This window comes from Medicago sativa, chromosome 5 (genome assembly GCF_051527215.1).
Source record: "Medicago sativa cultivar Bolivia chromosome 5, Bolivia_mono, whole genome shotgun sequence".
Classification (NCBI taxonomy): domain Eukaryota; kingdom Viridiplantae; phylum Streptophyta; class Magnoliopsida; order Fabales; family Fabaceae; genus Medicago; species Medicago sativa.
The window spans coordinates 77,347,925-77,368,363 of record NC_140753.1 but is presented as its reverse complement, the minus strand read 5'-3'; the positions used below and the strand labels follow the sequence as shown (position 1 = coordinate 77,368,363).

Below are 20,439 nucleotides of genomic sequence, written 5' to 3'. Positions count from 1 at the left end.
GTTGGTTTCTTATTCTTTTCTCTTTTCCATAGACAAGCATTCCATATTTTTCATTTCTTAAAGATATTGTCAAACAGGATTATTGTGTACGCTGTTTTCATTTTTATAGTTTATGTTGTATTTTTCTGGAGGTTATGTCTCTGTCTATATGTATGATGCATATCTTCAAGCAAAGTTTGTTTATCTTTGCGTGTATTACACATCATATTTCTCTTGGATTATGACTTCTTTTTATATTTTTTTTATTCTATAACCCTTCTTAACATGTCCTTAAAATTGTCTTCGCGTGTTTTAGATGTATTGGTTTAATTTTAAGTTTCAGATGATTTTTTTTCCATTCTAAACTAGGCTTATAACATATGAACTTTAGTTGCTCTAATAAGCATTTTTTTTCCGCCGAGGTTGTAGTTATGGTCTCTGACGAGATTAGGGTCACAACAAATATAATTGGATTTGGGATAGAAATTGACTTCACCGATTCTGTTTCTGTCTTTGACTTCATGAACGATTTGTTTCAACGAGACATGCGTTGTTCACTATCAAATCCCATTGAATGCCACTATTTGTTGTATTTTTCCTTTTCTTTTATTTGTTTTCACCGACATGTTGCAGGCTCATGCCAGCGCGATGTGGTTGAAGTTGCTACCATCATGCACTTATGTTGTTAAAGACACTGAAGAGAATGCAGCAATCAAGATAGGCTTGATTTTTCTTCACATACAACATTCAAGCAAGGAGGACGGGAAAGGTAATAGTTGTCATTTACCTTCTCTTTTTATTTTATTCTAATTCTATTTATATTGTTTTGGCATTTACCTTCTCTTTTGTTTTGAAACTGTAAGTCATGTTTCACTAATATATGAGTGGTAACAATTCTTATTTCCCCCCAAAAAAATCATTTTGGAGTTTCACCAATTTCGTTTTGTAGTTTTCTGCAGTTAGTCCAGTTTATCATTTGTTAAACTCATTAGTGAAGGTGGTAACTATATTAGAACCCATGCTTTATACTTTATGCTGCATATAATTTTCAATTTCTGAAGTTAGTTTGTAGAACACGCACATTAATTTACACAGAAAATTACAAGGTTCATATCAATCAATCAATACTCTAAAGCTAGGCCGGTGTACCAACTTACAGCGGTGCAACCTATAATTTGCATTTATAACGGTTGCATGAAGAAGCTAAGTAGGAATATGTGATTGTCACGCATAATACTATACATCGTTAATCAAATTGAAAAGACTATGAAAGTGCCATCTTAACATCGTTGCTGGTGGCAAGTACAGTTCGGTTAATCTTAGAAACCGTACCTTTAATTAGTCCAACAAATTTGGATGAAGTTAATATTCTTAGAAATCAAATTTTTTTCATGCCAAAATAAGTTACTCTTAGTTGTGTGAGTTGTTGAAAAGAAAAAAAAAAAAAAGGAAAAGTGAGAGATAGAAAAAAAATATGTATTGTTATCACATATAAGACAAATATATTTTGTGTTCAAATAACGCAATTGTTTTGTAAGTTGAGTTAGGCTAACTTGAATTTTAAGATAATATTGAAGTCTATCCATAATTCGTTAAACCCACTTTTCTTCTATTACCAGTTGGAGGATTTGGTTTTGATGAGTTTTCATAGAGATTGCATAGAAGCGTGTTTACACTGTGCACGTAGGACATGTAATTGGATAACAACACCGTAAGTTATAATCCCTTTGTTACGAGTTACCTTATGAGTTACTTCTTTTCTAATATAAATATCAACTCCACTGTTATATGCAGCCAAGAGGAAGATTGCCAACTCAATTTGTAAGCGAGTTCGGTTACCAAATTGGTAGAAGGGTTGTGTTGCATGATCCGAATGGGAATCGGATTGAGGTTTCAGTTAAAAAAGAGTACGAAGATATCTTTTTTAAATACGGACCACCTTGGCAGCACCCCATGATTGATGGATCTACCAAACATGTTTTATTCAAAGAGCTGATTTTTGTCTCTCATTTTTTATTGGCACGAACATTGCTAAGTACTGGTGGAATTATGCTGTGGACTTTTATATGTTGTTTACTTTTTATTTTTTTGGTTCAAGTAATCTGAAGATCAAGTAGTGATGGAACTGTGTGGCTGTTTGTTGTATGGGTCTGTGGTTTGGTTGTGTGCGTTTTCTACCTGGATCTGTGGTCTGACTGTGCCCATATTGCTGCTGCTGTCTTCTGTTTTTTGCTGGTGTAGGCTGTGCAGTTTTTTCAGTCTGGTTACAGGTTCTGTTATTGGCGTGACAACATTCTAGGGACTTTTACTTTGGTTCACATTCAGGTAGTGGAGGTCATAGTTAGGAGTGATTGGCCTTGGCATTTTGCTGTTAGAGGTCTTTCGTGCCAAAGGGGTAAAGGGGTAGAGGTTCCTTTTGTATACGGAGTTTTTTGGTGTTCCGCATATATACGGCACCTTTGTATTTATCTTTGTGGTCCAAGGTTTTGGTGTTTCTTTCACCTCCTTTTCGCTTAATAAATTTTGCCGATTCAAAAAAAAAAAGTAGTGATGGAACTATATGAAGTGTAATCTTCTGTTTTGTTTAACTCTTTTGGTTTGAGCAATTTGAAGATCTCAGTTTTGAAGATTAAGTTTTGGTTTTATGTATTTTTGAAGAATGTTGGTTCCAAATGAATTTGTGAATCATGCAATGTACTTTGGCTTATTATTATCAATGCAATTTTTATCAATGCAATTTTTGTTCCATTACTAATTTGTTTCTGTATGAAAAAAGTTTCTTATAAAAAAAGTTTCTTATTATTATCATTGGTCTTAATTCACCACCTATAGCAAAAAATGTAGTTGCTTAACAAAGCAGGTGTATTTTATTTGTCATTGGAAGTTGTAACCATGTGGTAGCCTATGGACAAAAAAAGATTTTGCAATCAACCTAAGCAGACCCATCCTATAGCTTATTTAAGTAAATACTATTTTTATGTCGACAGACGTTGAATTTTCTTTTCTTCAAAAGACTAAGCCATTAAATTTATATGTTATGTTACCTTAACAGGGTCGATGTCATGGAAATTGTTTAATATGTTACATTAAAAACGTTTGTGGCAATTTATTTTATGAATTGAATTATACTATTTTTTTCGATTCAAGTAAAGTATTTCCTTTCATATTTGCGCTATATTTGTTCTTTTGTATGACCCGTGCGTTAGCACGGGTCGATGGTCTAGTATATATATATGATGGATTACGTCCTCAGCAAACCCCAAACAAAATCCAACTGAAGAGAAACCCTGTTATCTTTTAAGAAATAGGGTTTGTTTACAAAAAAAAAAAAAAAAGGTTAAAAAACAGGGGTTGTTTTCTTTAAACCTACGTTGCCTTTGATTCAATACAAACTCGTCCTTATTGGAGATGGGGATATCACTGTCGACTGAATCATCAAATGTTCAGGTTGGCAATTATATATCCAGTGAGGTTAGCAATTATGTCTCCGATGATATTACTTTCTCTATTCTCTCCAAACTTCCTCTTAAATCTTTGAAAAGATTTGAATGCGCGTGCAAATCTTGGTCCCTCCTTTCTGATAACCCTTATTTCATGACTATGCACCGCAACTATCTCTTGACGAAGGATTGTTCTTATTATGATAATATGTCTCTCCTCCTACTCTTAACAAACAAAGGCAACTACGACGGACTTGAACATGTTTTGTACTCTATTTCCAGTAAGAGGTTTGGAAATCGAGTTAAATTAGATTGGCCAGATCCGTCATTACCATATCAATATTATGAATCAGGTTTTAATGTTTTTCTCCCCGTTAGTTTTAATGGCACTCTTTGTCTTGAATATGGCAATATGGAAGTTGTATTGTGGAACCCAACTACCAAGAAATTCAAGATGATTCCTCCTTCTAGGGATATTGATCCTAATTGGTATGTTTGGGCTAATAATCATCAAGTTGGTTATGACCATGTTAAAGATGACTATAAAATGCTTCGGTGGACTCATCGTTCTCCGAAAATTGACGAGGATGTGCCACCGCCGCATGTTTCTTTCTGGGAGATTTATAGCCTAAGCAGTAACTCTTGGAGAAAAATTGATGTTGATGGTAAGCATGGTGCTTATAATATATATGCTGATGAATACGTGTACATGGATGGAGTGTCTCATTGGTGGTGGTGGGATATAAAGGAGACAAATACATGGTGGTGGAATCATAGAACATATACATACAATATATGTTTGTCGTCATTTGACTTCAGTAGTGAATCTTTCATTACAACACCCATACCCTCTTACGTAAATGATTGCGCAAAGGATGATTTGGTCAAGAGACATTTGATGGTATTAAATGGATCTATTGCTTTTATGTTAAATCATACCAAGACATCTACATTTCACATTTCAATTTTGGGTGAACTCGGTGTAAAGGAATCATGGACTAAGCTCTTCATTGTTGGGCCTTTACATTGCCTCGAGTATCCGATTGGAGCAGGAAAGAAAGGCAATATATTGATTAGGAAAAAAGATAATGAACTAGCTTGGTTTGATTTAAGTACCGGAATGATTGATGAGATTGGTGTTACAGCAGAAATTGATTGCAAGATAGTATTCCACAGAGAAAGTTATCATCCAATTGGAGGAATATATAGTAATTTTTCTTCTCTTATTTACCCACGAGCTACATGATTATGGAAGTTTTAATTTTACCCTGTACCCTAAGTGGCTTATCAAATGCCTATATCATACTTATTTTCAATTGATTGATCTTTTGCTTTTACTCATCTTTGTTTAAATTTCATTACATTATACTTGAAATATCTACGCCATTATGCTTAATTTTGTGCTTTAGTTTTTTCTTTTATGTTTCAAATTTAGCTAATAAAATCAAAACATACTAGAACAAAAGGTAGAATTTGATATGTACAAAAAACTATGTGCAAGTATTAAAGTCAAATAACAATAGTCTATAAGTGGATCTTTTCTGTTTAGATGATGATTAATGGCAATGAGCACTATCTCAATTGAGATGTTTTGGTAAACAAGAGTTGGTTTATTTAATTTTCTGGAGTGACCAAATGACTTGTATTAGAAGAGTCTTGAAGCTCACGGTTTGTGGATTAAGATCATTTTTGGTTATGCTAAGTCACTAATTTAATTTTTGGTATATTTGCATTCAGTTGCATCATGCCTTGAGGGTTACATTCCTTTCTCTGTTGGCACTAGTGAATTTAAAATGTTGTATATATATATACATACACTGTGATTGGAAAAGGAAGGTTAAGAAGAGAATATTTAAAAAAGTTTATGAAGGTTAAGAAGAGAATATTGAAAAAAGTTGTATTCATTTTTTTTATTCTTAGAATTCCCTTTTTCTATTTGCTACCTTTAGCTTCTTCTTTATTGAGTTGACATCCTTACGATAAACATGTCAATGTTTGAATAGGAAGTTCTTTTTTTTTTTTTTTTGGAGAATAGGAAGTTCTATCGATCACCTAAGTGCATGTTTGGTATCACGGTGGGTTTTAATCACAGTGAGCCACAGTGTATTTGTCAAAATAACGGTGAGCCACGTGACTTTGGCAAACTTGCCTTGACACACTAAGCAAAATAAAAATCCGGTCTTTCCTTGTCTAGGGTTGAATTTTATACATTGAGTTTGGCCACTAATTTTTACTTTCAAATGTTTACTACTGATTTCTATATCAAGATGTTGGGTACTAAGGGTCAAAGTTGTAGAATCTGTTTGTGCCGTAACATTTCTAATTTTTCTCTATTATCCTATCATTACTTTGAGTTTGCTAAGCTTCATAATACTTCTTCTGGAAAATTGAAAAGTAACAATTTTGTTAGCTCATAATGGTGTAGTTGTCTTCACTCCAATCTGTTTTCACACAACCACATTGAGTGGCCCAATTATCAGCATTCCATACAGAACTGCATACACACATTGGTCTCATCCACTAGGAACCTACACATTTTTTAGTCTGTCACTAAATGATTTAAGTCATTGTGCCTACCTCAAAATTACTTGTCCTAGATGAAGTCTAATAATAATAATAATAATAATAACCTTATCAGGTCTCTTAAACCTTGGAACAACATGATATACAATCACCATGTGTGTGTGCTCGTGTGCGTGTGGATACAGTCGACTTTTAAGTCGGTACACTATGTTAAAGGAGGTGGAGCAGTCAAGAACATACAAATATTTATCCGGTTTAATTTGTAGATGGTTCGTGACAACATGTTCGAATGTGAGACTAGACTGTCAAATGATTTGATTCGTGAACTACCAGATGCAAATTGTTTTTTCCAGCCTAATCAGTTAGCATACAGTGTTTACAATATCAGTTTAGTTCGTTGGCAGAACGCTATCAGCAGGAGATGAGATGATCCATTCTCATGTATCTAACCGGGATCTAGAATACATTTGAAAACATTTTTTGTAAAATGAAGAGCATAGTTATGGAAATTGACCTCTCTTGTTTTTTTGGGTTATTTATGACATATTTGTATGATTATCATAAACTTTGTTATTGTTTTCTAGACTATATATCGTCAAAAATATGTTAAACAATATGTTACTACTAACTATTTTAACCATTGAGAGTTAGATCCGGTAAAAGGGATTGGTCTCCTACAACATGATGAACCAATGTTTAAATATTGATTAAGAGAGGTACACATGTTTAATGTCTAACTGTCTGACATTGTCTCAAATATGATTACCTCAAATAGAGAGAAACTATATAAAAAATGTATACTATATATTTCAAGTTTAAAACTAGCAACTTTAATTTATTTAAAATATAGTGAATAATATTATTTATTCTATTAAAATTGTCTAATACAAAAATTCATTAATTATATTTGTAAATAAAATAACAAAATACAGCAAAGAAAATTATTTACAATTACATAAAATAATATATACAAAATGAAAAGTTTATATACAAAATTCATTTTCCCTATTATATTTATATTTTCTTCATGAGTTCATATCAGAAAATATTTTTTTCATGCATTTTGCATTTAGAAATTAATTAATTTTTTCTTAATTCATGATCCTTTTTATTTTGGCCCACCACAAGTATAATTTCTGGCTCCGGCCATGCACACATGGCTTTGAACCTTGAACCCTTGCGATTAATTCATTGGTTTGAACCTCCGTCCTTAACTCCTTTAACCCTTGCAATTAGTTGCCTAAAATCGCAATCCACTCGAACAACCAAACATTGGCTCGTAAAAGGAATAATGTTGAAGTTCTATTAGCTAAACACAAACAATATATATGGCAACTGAATTTAGTATGCTAATTGCTAAGATCATTCAGTCAATAGCTTCACAAGGGATACAAACCAATGAATGAGTGAGTTTGAAGTGCTAATATTTAGCTGCAAAAAAAAAGTGATATATTTCTTTGTTTAATAATGTAACCATGATTAAATAAAACAGTTATTGTTACATTTCAAAACTGAGGGCTCAAAGCTAAACATGAATTTACAAGATAATATCATTACATGGCCTCCATACCCTGACAAGTTTGTCATAGAAAGAGCAAGTAGCAACTACTGGTTTACTGCTCCCTCCCATGTGATTTACTTCTCCTTTCTGCCAGTCTGCTCCATATGCAAGGGAATCGTGCTTCTTGTACGTTTCCAACACTTCAGCTTTGTCGCCTTTAATAGCAACAATTGCAAAACCATTATGCATGCAAGCAGCCAAAACAAGGCCTTGGATGAAGGGATGATGCTTCACCCTCCAAACTCCTCCACCTAAGCTAATTGAAGTCTCATTAACAGGTTTTGAGATTGATCTTAAATCCCACACCCTCAAGTATTCATCATAGCTTCCAGTTAATAAGGTATTTGGGTCATGAGGACTCTTTTCAATGCAAGTAACACCCATTTTGTGGACCTTAGAGTTCTTAAATACAAGATTGGAAGGACTGTCCCGCAAATCCCAACAACAAAACTTGCAATCGTCGGAGCCAGTATATACCAAATTTGGCTGATGGATATCAAATGAGGTTGTCCAAAGTTCAAAATCATGTGCCTTCCACTCTTCTTGTATTTCCAGATTGGATTCATGAAGAGAAACAATAGAAACACTGCCATCAGAAAGCCCTACTGTGATGGATGTGGATGAAGGATTCCAATCCAGATACAAGCACATAGAGTTACTGACTTTCTCACTTGTAATCTCTTTTAGATTAGCCCCTGCCATCAAATTCATAACAATTTAGTTTTAATAAAATGTAACTCAGCAAAGGAATGCAATATTTTTCCATGGCAAGGCACATCCGCACATGTCACTGCTTTTATCTACAAAGAAACATTAATACGTGGAAGGTAATGCTTAAAGATTAACTGTAATGTAGAAGGTTGTATTTTGTAATGGATATTTAAATAAACAACCAATCCTCCTGAGAAAAGTGCCCAAGTGCATATCCAGCTAGCTATAAGATATATATCCTTTGCATGTAGAGAAACCAAATCTTTGATACAATTAAAAATAATAGGCACCAACAAATTAGAAGGTAGTTATAAATTTCATAGGGGGAAAAAAACTCAATTATATAAGAGATGGTAAAGGTTAAAAAAAAAAGAAAAACTAGTTATATCCCTAGAAGAGCTATACTATATTTAATAAAAGAAATTTGTCTATGTCTGCAAGAATGCATACATGGCAGTTTTCCAAAATAAAAAACAAACTAGAAATGGTTCAGTATGTGTTTTGCGGGAATCACAGGTGAGTAGCCAATCAAACTCCTCTGTTATTCATTCTTGCCATCACTGTTCGTAATGTTCAGCATTTTCCTTCCAAGAAATCGGGGAAAAAAAAAAAGAACAAACATGATATAAAGATGTCATAACTCATATATCAGTGTCATGATGGGTTTCTAGGACTGTGTTAAAAATATGTAAAAGTGAGGTTTGGCATTTCCTACTCTCACAACGGAGCAGTTAACTACTATTGAATTTACGTCTTTTGGAGCTCTGTGGTGCTTTCCACTGCAAATTTATCAAGGGTAAGCAGTGTTGTCAATTACAGATCGCAGAAAATAGCGGTTTGTTCAAATTCCGCTTTATTATAATGCTATAGTGCCACAATAGCTGCTAATCAACAACACTTTGTACTAAATTGCGTATTGCAGAATAATATCGATTTGTTTAAATTCCGCTATGCTATAGCGCCGTTATTTGACAAAACCGAGGGTAAGTACCGTATAATTTATTTCTAGACTTCTACTATCACGCTTGTAGTTGTACTCACCAATGAAAATAGTGTTTTAGAAATGAAAGAATCAAGGGATAAAAATCCATACCTTGTATTCCATCAGAGCAACCATCCAGCATCTTAATTCTCAAGTATCCATCAGCATCTGCTTGACCTAAAAAAGGACTTATGTTCCCTGCAGGTGGATTCCACTTTATATCGAAAATCCCACTAGTCTCCTCACTATAAACTGTGTCAAGCTTGCCTGTGTCCGCTTCAATATTAAAGAGTGAAATGCTTCCAGATCTACTGGGTTGGTCACCTTCTTGTAGTGTGTAAGTGGATACAGCTAAAACATTGTGGTGCCCATTATGTGGACAAAACTCCACAGCATCTGCATTACCTTCTAAATAGCAATGTGCTACATCCATGCTGACTAAATAGTTGCCTGTTATGAATCCACAAGCAGGAATTAAGAACAACATGCAAGATAGAACAAACAGGAATGAGTTTCTTAATGGTGAACAAAACTTGAACATAAAAAACTAAAAAGAGACCACGGCTTTCATTGTTCACACATTAAAACTTTCAAACCCCTCCCGATTCTAGGTAGAATCTTGATTTTCACAACATTGCTTAGACCTAAATAATTGACACTTGGGCCTGCATATTTTGCACTTAGCCCCTTTGTTGGCACTTACGCATAAATAACTATGAACATGAATTTAAATGATGCCTTCTTGCCTCTAATAACTTGGCTAAGATACTACATCACATGGTTCATACATGGTATTCTCACGAATCTAAAATACTAACATCATAGTTAGGTTCTTATCTCATTCACAATTATCCAGAAACCATACATTCCAAAAAAACACCAAAATTTTTTAGTAAACCAAAGGTACACTACAAACGCAACTGCAGAGACTAATCCACTCGAGGTATCTGAGATCCAATTAAGGGGTTGATAACTGCAGAGACTAATCCACTCGAGGTATCTGAGATCCAATTAAGGGGTTGATCTATCACAAATTTAACACACAAACAGTTTATATACTAATGGCCCGTGATCAAAACATGAGAATAGCAAAAATATGTAGATGCACAGTTTTTTCTAAAATGAAATCCACACAGAACATTTTACAAACATCTTATATGCACAAAAAAGAGTGGAGAATGCGAGAATGCTCACCTTGAAGAAAGTAGGAAAAAGTGAATGTGGGAATGATTCAGTGTTGAGAGAGGAAATGATGGTGGGTAAGAGCTGTGAAGGAGAAGTGTAAGTGATGGATAGAGAAAGCTGAAGGTGCCGTAGTTAAAGAGAGGAGCGAAGGTGAAAGATTTTTGAAGGGTTTAATTATGTTTTAGTCACGCAAACACATCACTTGTGTTTTTAACTCCTGAAGTCTTGAATTGAAAAGTCTTGAATTGTAAATGTTATTTGAGCCAGAGACTTACTTATTTTGGATTGATATGTCATCCTCTCACCTTAAATTTATGTAATAAAGAAAAATTATGTCGAAACACTCATGCAAAACTTATATTGTCAATGTACATGCTTTGTTCTTTTTACATTGTTAACGTAAAAAGAACAAACCATGTACATGCTAAGTAATAATTACCAGCTTTTATCGTATTTTAATTATTTTATTTCAAAAAAACATTTGTTACAAGAAAAACTTTTATTTATTCTTATAAAAATAAATGTATAACGCATTCATTTTGCTTTTTCTTCCATTTTCTCTATAACCAATTTACTTTTATTTATTCTCACCAAATTAAATCCAAAATGCATTCATATTTATTTTACTTCTAAAAACCAAATCAAACCTACTCATTAAACCCTATCAATTCTATCCCTCCAAAGTCAATTTTAGTTAGGAGTATCAGTTAACAATTTAAGAGTATAAGTTAAATTTTATAATCATTTTTAACTAGATGAATAATAAAATGGACAACAAAAACTGTAAACCATCGTATTTTTATACGGTTGGGGTATAAGTAGGGGTGTGCAAAAAATGTGGTTAACTGAATTGTATCCATAAACTGAACCAAACTGGACCACAAAAAACTGCACCATTTAAATGGTTTATGAACTGAACCATAAATTCAAAAACAATTCAGTTCAAGTTTAAAACCGGTTCGGAACCAGTTTAATATATTTGAACCATATTTTTTTAGTACACTTTCTTTTCTTCAAATTTTTATATTAATTTTTAATTAAATAATTTAATATATAAAAATAATTTAAAGTTTTATTTGGACCTTTTTTTTTCAAAAACTGCTTATTCGAAACAACTTATTTATGCAAAACAGCTTATTAGGATCTCTTTTTATAAAAAAACCGCTTATTCGAAACAACTTATTTATGAAAAACAACTTATTAGGATCTCTTTCTCAAAAATAGCTTATTCAAAACAACTTATTTATGCAAAACAACTTATTAGGATTTCATTTTCCAAAATAACTTTTTAGAAACAACTTATTTATGCAAAACAACTTATTAGGATCTCTTTTTTCAAAACAACTTATTGAAAACACCTTATTTATGCAAAACAACTTATTAGGATCACTTTTTTCAAAATAACTTATTCAAAACAACTTATTTACACAAAACAACCTATTACGATCTCTTTTTTCAAAATAACTTATTCAAAACAACTTATTTACGAAAAACAGCTTATTATGATCACTTTTTTCAAAATAACTTATTCAAAACAACTTATTTACGCAAAACAGCTTAATAGGATCATATTTTTCAAAATAACTTATTCAAAACAGCTTATTTATGCAAAACAGCTTATTACGATCTCCTTTTTAAAACTAACTTATTCAAAACAGCTTATTTACACAAAATAACTTATTACGATCTCTTTTTTCAAAATAACTTATTCAAAACAACTTATTTACGTAAAACAGCTTATTATGATCACTTTTTTCAAAATAACTTATTCAAAACAACTTATTTACGCAAAACAGCTTATTAGGATCTCTTTTTTCAAAACAAATTTTTCAAAACAGCTTATTTATGTAAAACAGCTTATTAGTATCTCTTTTTTCAAAACAACTTATTCAAAACAACTTATTTATGCAAAACAGCTTATTAGGATCTCTTTTTTCAAAACAAATTATTCAAAACAGCTTATTTATGAAAAACAGCTTATTTATGCAAAACGACTTATTAGGATCTCTTTTTTCAAAACAACTTATTCAAAACAGCTTATTAGTATCTCTTTTTTCAAAATAACTTATTTTGAAAAAAGGGATCCTAATAAGCTGTTTTGCATAAATAAGCTGTTTTGAATAATTTGTTTTGAAAAAAGAGAACCCAATAAGCTGTTTTGCATAAATAAGTTGTTTTGAAAAATTTGTTTTGAAAAAGGAGATCCTAATAAGCTGTTTTACGTAAATAAGCCTTTTTGAATAAGTTATTTTGAAAAAAGAGATACTAATAAGCTGTTTTGCATAAATAAGCTGTTTTGAATAAGTTGTTTTGAAAAAAGAGATCCTAATAAGTCGTTTTGCATAAATAAGCTGTTTTGAAAAAAGAGATCCTAATAAGTCGTTTTGCATAAATAAGCTGTTTTGAAAAAAGAGATCCTAATAAGCAGTTTTACGTAAATAAGCCTTTTTGAATAAGTTATTTTGAAAAAATGGATAATAATAAGCTGCTTTGCATAAGTAAGTTGTTTTGAATAAGTTATTTTGAAAAAAGAGATACTAATAAGCTGTTTTGCATAAATAAGCTGTTTTGAATAAGTTATTTTGAAAAAAGAGATACTAATAAGCTGTTTTGCATAAATAAGCTGTTTTGAATAAGTTGTTTTGAAAAAAGAGATCCTAATAAGTCGTTTTGCATAAATAAGCTGTTTTGAAAAAAGAGATCCTAATAAGTCGTTTTTCATAAATAAGCTGTTTTGAAAAAAGAGATCCTAATAAGTCGTTTTGCATAAATAAGCTGTTTTGAAAAAAGAGATCCTAATAAGCTGTTTTGCATAAATAAGCTGTTTTGAATAAGTTGTTTTGAAAAAAGAGATCCTAATAAGTCGTTTTGCATAAATAAGCTGTTTTGAAAAAAGAGATCCTAATAAGTCGTTTTGCATAAATAAGCTGTTTTGAATAAGTTATTTTGAAAAAAGAGATACTAATAAGCTGTTTTGCATAAATAAGCTGTTTTGAATAATTTGTTTTGAAAAAAGAGATCCCAATAAGCTGTTTTGGATAAATAAGCTGTTTTGAAAAAAGAGATCCTAATAAGTCGTTTTGCATAAATAAGCTGTTTTGAATAAGTTATTTTGAAAAAAGGGATCCTAATAAGCTGTTTTGCATAAATAAGCTGTTTTGTATAATTTGTTTTGAAAAAAGAGATCCCAATAAGCTGATTTGCATAAATAAGTTGTTTTGAATAAGTTGTTTTGAAAAAAGAGATCCTAATAAGCAGTTTTGCATAAATAAGTTGTTTTGGATAAGTTGTTTTGAAAAAAGAGATACTAATAAGCTGTTTTACATAAATAAGCTGTTTTGAATAAGTTATATTGAAAAATATGATCCTAGTAAGCTGTTTTGCGTAAATAAGTTGTTTTGAATAAGTTATTTTGAAAAAAGAGATACTAATAAGCTGTTTTGCATAAATAAGCTGTTTTGAATAAGTTGTTTTGAAAAAAGAGATCCTAATAAGTCGTTTTGCATAAATAAGCTGTTTCTAAAAAGTTATTTTGGAAAATGAGATCCTAATAAGTTTGTTTTGCATAAATAAGTTGTTTTGAAAAAAGAGATCCTAATAAGTTGTTTTGCATAAATAAGTTGTTTTGAATAAGTTATTTTGAAAAAGGAATCCTTATAAGCTGTTTTACGTAAATAAGTTGTTTTGAAAAAGGTGATCCTAATAAACAATGACTAAAATCCGGTTTGAAAACCAGTTCAAGAATAATCTGGTTCAAAAACTGGTTTAAAACTGTAAACCGGTTCGAAACTGGTTTGAAATAAATAAACCGGTTCAAAACTGTAAACCGGTTCTGAACCGGTTTTAAACCGAACTGGAACTGGTTTGAAAAATAAACCAGTTTTTTTTAAAGTGGTTTGAAAAACTGAATTGTATCCATTAATGTGGTTCAGTTCCAATGCAGTTTAGAACCATGAACACCCCTAGGTATAAGTTATATTTTATAATCAGTTTTAACTGGTTAATTTGCGATGCATGCCAGCAAACAATTTCTTCCTGGAGAGCTACGGTCTAAGACCATCCACAATGGTAGGGTCTTAACTATTTAAGACCCGATACCTAATAGGTACCTCCATTGTGGAGAAATTTTTTGGGGGTCTTCTTGGACCCTGTGTCTCACTTAAAACCTCAATGTTTAAGTGGGTCCCACATTACTTTTGCTTAAAATAATCAATGTCATTGTACTACTGCTTTTCAATTGCAATTTACCTTGGTTTTTTAATGTTATTGGTGGGTCCTATTTAGACATTTTGTTAGAGGATCTCTATTGTAGTAGTTGAATACCTATTTGGTATTATTATTAAAAAAAATAATAAAAAAATGATGTGTCAATGTGGGACCCATTTAAGACTTCAAAGTTGAGGGTCTCCATTGTGGATGCTCTAAGGGACGATTGTCCATACATTGCTCTAAGGAGTAAGAACTAATTATATCTCAAGTTAAGTTAGAATCAATTCTACTTCAAAATATTCAAACACATCAATCAATTATACACCTCTAAAATCAATTTTACATCATCAAAAGTTGAACCAAACATAGATTGAGTTGAGTATATATATATATATACTCCCTCCGTTTCAAAATACATGTCCAATTTTTGCAATGTGCACTATTCACTTGACTTACTTTGACCATATTTTTTAACTAATGTATAAATACAAATATTAGCAAATAAGATGTTGTTTGATTTGTCTCGACAAATATTTTCAAAATATTAAATTTTTATAATTTTTATTTTAGACAATTAAAGATATTAACGGTCAAAATTGTGCATTGACATATATGAAGTGGTTGACTTAGACATGTATTTTAAAACGGAGGGAGTATATGACATTGACCATCGTTCTGTTCGTCGTGTTTGCTTATTCACAACATTCCATTGTTCCATAGTTCCATGAGGTTATCTTGTGTTCAATCTAATAATCATTTTTGTGTTTGCTTATTCACAACATTCCATTGTTCCATAGTTCCATGAGGTTATCTTGTGTTCAATCTAATAATCATTTTTAGCCGTACGTTCTCTAATACAGTACAATCTAATATGTTATTTGGGGTAACATTTGGGTGACATTGTGATGGTGACATTGGTGACATTGTCCAACCACAATGTCACAAGTAGCTTTTCTTCTTTCTTTTTCATAAGATGTTTTTGTTTTATGTACACTTGTGACATTGTAATTGGCTAATGTCACCAATGTCACCAACCACAATGTCACCTAAGTATTTTCCGTTATTTGGTCCACACTCTATCATATGGTGAACTTTCATTTATGATTTATGTGGCTTTCATTACCTGTTTGGTGGGATCCATTCCACATGATTTTTTTCCTCATAAGAGAGCGGTAAAGAAAAAATGTTGTTGCTGACCGTTCTCGTTCTTTGATCTTTCGTACGTGTTGTACTTGGCAGATTCTCTTGCCACGAATAGCTACAGCTTGTACTATTCAATAAGACTCGTATAGGAATATGAATTGTGGGTCAACACTCAACAATAAGGGGTTGGTGGCACCTGTCAAAAATGATACTCATCCCAAGAACCACCTTTAAAATCTTTGATTTCGTTGACACTGACTGACCCAAGCAAATGCAATTACGACTGGTACAAACAGATTTGGCCATCACAAATAAAGTGGTTTCAGCCTATTCAAAAACTTATTGAGATACATTCAAAGGTGAAAATTCGACAAAATTTGTCACCAATATCTAGAAGCAAATACTTGTGTTCATGCTTTATTGCAGAAGATAGGAGGTTACTGAGAACGTTCAGAAAAGCTATGACCATTGACCAAGTGGTCATCGAATTTGGAGGCTCTACAATCATGTTATAACCATATTAGCAACAATGGCATTGCTAAACCTTTTTTTGTCTACTTGGGGGAATTATGAGGATTCTGATAGGATTTGAGACTTACCAACTCAATCCAATGATTAAGCAGATTATGCTGTTCATTTGGTGGTAATGGCCAATTTCACAGTCTATTTGGCATTTTTCATCCATAATGATTAAGGTTGCATACCATCCTCAATAATGATCATTGTTGAGTTTGCATAAAAGAATAGACGATCATTGTTGGGTCGTCATTAATAATATCGAATAGTAATAAAATGGAAGTGAATTAAGGCACACATCAAATAAATAAATCAGCTCATAAAATAAGATATGTATTGTTGTAATAGATGACATACAATGGACCAAGCCTGTAGAGCAAGAAAGGACAAAAAAAGGAGCAACCTTTGCCAATAACAATAAACATTCATATATAGATACATGCAAAAAATAGTCTGTAATCTTTACTCTCCTCCACTGTTACTCACTTTTATACATGACAAAAACTGAATCCAAGTAGAACTCAGTATGCTCAACAGTTTATATCCTTGAGAAAACATTGGCAGCAAGTTACACATAAGCACGGCTTCCATTTAATCATATACATAGGACCACATTGTTATGATTCCGCTGGAGGATTATGTAGGCAGCAAAACCAACTTTTCTGAAAATCAAATAAGTTTTTCATGAGGAAAGGTATATACACAAGTCTGGAAAGAAAGATAACAAAATTCATTCGCTGCAAGTTCAACAAAAGAACCTACAGCTAGATCAACTAACTATACACAAAATACAAATGGATCATTAACCGCCAATAAAGATACAAAGTTGTAGTTATTGAATGAAAGACTGTATATGCATAATTGCATACATGTGTCATTAACTTCAAATGCAAAAGACTATGCGAATCCTGAAAAGATTAATAAGAGTATCAAGTATTCAAATGTGATTGCCATTAATGCCATACAGAAAAGAGGGGGTGGGAGTCAACTAAATCATTGTTTCTAATTTCAAAGGGTCCTAGATCCAGTGGCATTTTTAACAAAGGCCTACAATGACATCATATATATTCAGGTCACTCTATCCTCAAACTTTCGTCCAACTGTTTCACAATTCTTTTGAAAAATACATAATGAAACCAAAAAAGGTTACACCAAAACATACATGCACACATGCAGAAATATGTATTATATCACAATTAACATGTATTCAAAAACATGTATTCAAAAGACAGATATGTTCAATAAAGAGAAGAGGTCTTACACCATGAGTTTTGGCATGTTCTAATGGAGGCCTGGTTTGAGGGTTTGCCTTTGCAGGTGACTCAGGTTTGCCACCTGTCTTTTTCTCATCCCTAGCTTTGTTAAAAATCACTGTGTAACCTTCAGCTGAAGCTGGATCGTTGACATCCCATTCGCCAAACTTTGGTAGTGGCCTACCCTTGTCCTGTGGGATAATCAGATTAATCAATAAAAACTCATTACTATTACTATGAGCTTAATATTACAAACTTTGACATCATCAATTATAATAGCAAACAAAAATTACTTAATTTGTGGACTTCCCGACCAAATCCACAATCATGTATAGCAGCTAGAAACATTACACCAACTACAACTAAAAACTATTTTCTAAAACTGTTCGCAACAACATGTAACTGATATTACAATTTTATGATCAACCACTAGTCCTAACATTTATTCATGGACACTTAAGGTAAAACACTGAATTGACAGCAACAACTCAAAATAAAAAATATCCTATCCTAGAAACACTAAACCAATACTGGCAATACATCTAACTTATTTATTAAGCATCCACAAACAAAAGACCAAACCAGAAAACAACACCAAAGCTTAGGATTGAAGTACAAACATTTCCCCAAAAGAAAAAAGAAGCTTTGCAACCAATTATTGCATAATGAACCTCCACATACAAAGCATAAACTATTACATCTCCAGTCTTCCCAAAAGTGCACTGTGAGGTCATAACTCATAATAAAAATTTGAACACCCTATATACACAATCCAAAGTACAAAACAAACAGTGTTTTCCTAATAAAGAGCACTAGTAAAAATCTAAAAGCAATAACAGCGCCTTAAATGAGTAAATCTCCAATTCACCCCCTAAATTTGTAAGGGTCTGACAATTACTCCCCTGAAATTTGCGAAAAGCAAAAAAAAAAAAAAAACTATATTGAAGGATGTCAGACAACTTGGTCCTTCTACTAACTTGTAAGGACTAGTTTGACGGTAAGATATATAAATCAAGGACTAATTTGCTATCAAGTGATATATAATTCAGGGACTAATATGCTAGTAAGTAATATAATTCAAGGACTAATTTGACAGTAAATTTGATACATGTTATCCGAATGATCAAGGATTGAAGGATAAGTTGATGGACATAATTCAAAATTGGAGGAGTCCTTTTTGCCTATTCACAAAGAGGTATAAATGCCCAACCCCTACAATTTTATGAGGCAAATTGGCGATTCAATCGGCTTAACATTATCGAAAAATCATGGATAAGTATAATCAATGCAGCCGCAATTATTACAATAATAAACGTAGATATTGAGATGATAATTGTGGTTGCAGATAACAATTTAAAACCATTACACAAACAATCAACTAAACAAATTGCAATTGAAACAATAAAACCCAACAACACCATCAAAATTGAAAGAAAAAAACAAAAAAACAAAAAAAAAAAACTCGATCAAAGGCGTTTTGAACCTAAAATTCAAGCAACAGAATATGTATATAACAAAATTGAAAAAAAGAAGCTAAAATCATTGAAAAACGCAATTAAAAAAACTAACATGGAAAAGAAAAATGAAATAACGGTGAATTAGGGATTGTAGAGACATACCATCGAGATGAATATTGGATGGAATGATGAGGATGATGATTTTCCAGGAAAAGAAAATGGGTGGGAAAGGAAGAGAAAAATTATATATTTAGATGGAAAAATGTGCTGGTGTTATAAAAAAAGAAAAGAAAAAGGTTGAGGAATTATTTTTACTGAAAAGTTATAACGGCGTTAATATATACGTTACGTGCTAAAGGGGAACCCGGAGAATGCGTTAAGAATGAGATGTTAGAAAGAAACAGTAACGGTGTTGAATTGAATGAGAAGGAAAAGGAATAATCAAAGACTCGAAGGGTTTAACGCACGCTACACCGTGTTTATTGCTGTGTGTGTGCCCACCTTCTTTGTAATATGCGCATCTATCTATCACATTACAACATCCAACTCAACTCTTTTTTTCCTTTTCTTTATTCAAACCTACTATGCTTTAAGCCGTCGATAATTCAAAGTTCAATCGAAAGATAACTAAAGCTTGAACAATAATCATTGACTAGACCATTAAACTAATCTTTGTCTTTCTAGGTTACTTTTGAATTAGTATTTGACTCTATTAATATTTCAAACTATTTTATATCTTTGTTAAAAGTTTTTCAAATGGATCCCTAGTCATGTGACAAATACATAAAAGTTGAGAACTATTTGTGAAACTTTTGATAAAGACATGAATTAGTTTGAAATATTAATAGAGTCATTGACTAATTTGAAAGTGGCTTACAAAGACAGTAACTAATTTGATGATTTACTCAATAATTATATCATTCAAGAATCATACTTAGATTTTCCTCAACAATTCGTCTTTAGTCGAACTCTTTAACCACTTGAGTTTGGTATTCTAAACTTTTTTTCTAGTAAATTCTAGACATTGTGCAACAATGAATTGAATAAACGGTCCATATTTCAATTTAGTAGTTACACTATCCTCTCATCAATTTAGTCTCTCTATATTATTTAAATCAACTAAAAGGTCTATAAATTATTTTCTCATCTAACTATTTAGTCGTTAACAAAATTGGTTTTTTTTAATGATTGTTTAACGACTAAAGTGACGTATTTTTCGGAGTTTAAAAACTAAATTGATGAGAAAATTATAGTTTATAGATCAAATTAATTGTTAATTTGATAGCAAAATATTCACACTTTTCACAACTGGTATTTAAAGATTAGCTCGAGATACTGTTAGACATTAAATATTATTTTTTTTTGGATGTGAAGGATTAGACACTAAAATTGTTTCTCAATTTCATTATTCCAACATTAGTTGACTACGATGTCGAAAACCGCTTCATTTTACTAGACTAAACTCTCAATTGTTATGAGG

General features: G+C 32.0%; 3 protein-coding genes and 1 long non-coding RNA gene across 4 annotated transcripts; 2 read left to right on the top strand and 2 right to left on the bottom strand.

The window, feature by feature from the left end:
• The first annotated feature begins 612 nt into the window (after nt 1-612).
• Nucleotides 613-2,672, top strand: LOC146925246 (uncharacterized). Its single transcript, XR_015010451.1, has 2 exons — nt 613-748; nt 1,774-2,672. It is a non-coding gene; the product is annotated as an uncharacterized LOC146925246 (long non-coding RNA).
• A 715-nt stretch (nt 2,673-3,387) lies between these two features.
• LOC146925245 (putative F-box protein At3g17490) lies at nt 3,388-4,675 on the top strand. Its single transcript, XM_085711947.1, has one exon. The coding sequence runs from the start codon at nt 3,388-3,390 to the stop codon at nt 4,663-4,665; it is 1,278 nt and encodes a 425-aa protein (XP_085568073.1). The 3' UTR covers nt 4,666-4,675.
• Nucleotides 4,676-7,349: 2,674 nt separating this feature from the next.
• Nucleotides 7,350-10,738, bottom strand: LOC146925244 (Transducin/WD40 repeat-like superfamily protein). Its single transcript, XM_085710217.1, has 3 exons — nt 10,391-10,738; nt 9,308-9,646; nt 7,350-8,198 (listed from the first exon to the last, which is right to left on the bottom strand). The coding sequence occupies exons 2-3, from the start codon at nt 9,627-9,629 to the stop codon at nt 7,480-7,482; spliced, it is 1,041 nt and encodes a 346-aa protein (XP_085566343.1). The 5' UTR covers nt 9,630-9,646; nt 10,391-10,738; the 3' UTR covers nt 7,350-7,479.
• A 5,815-nt stretch (nt 10,739-16,553) lies between these two features.
• On the bottom strand, nt 16,554-19,261 carry LOC146925243 (protein NOI4-like). Its single transcript, XM_085710216.1, has 3 exons — nt 19,122-19,261; nt 17,511-17,693; nt 16,554-16,911 (listed from the first exon to the last, which is right to left on the bottom strand). Exons 1-3 carry the CDS (start codon nt 19,122-19,124, stop codon nt 16,867-16,869), a joined length of 231 nt encoding a protein of 76 aa, XP_085566342.1. The 5' UTR covers nt 19,125-19,261; the 3' UTR covers nt 16,554-16,866.
• Nucleotides 19,262-20,439: the final 1,178 nt, after the last annotated feature.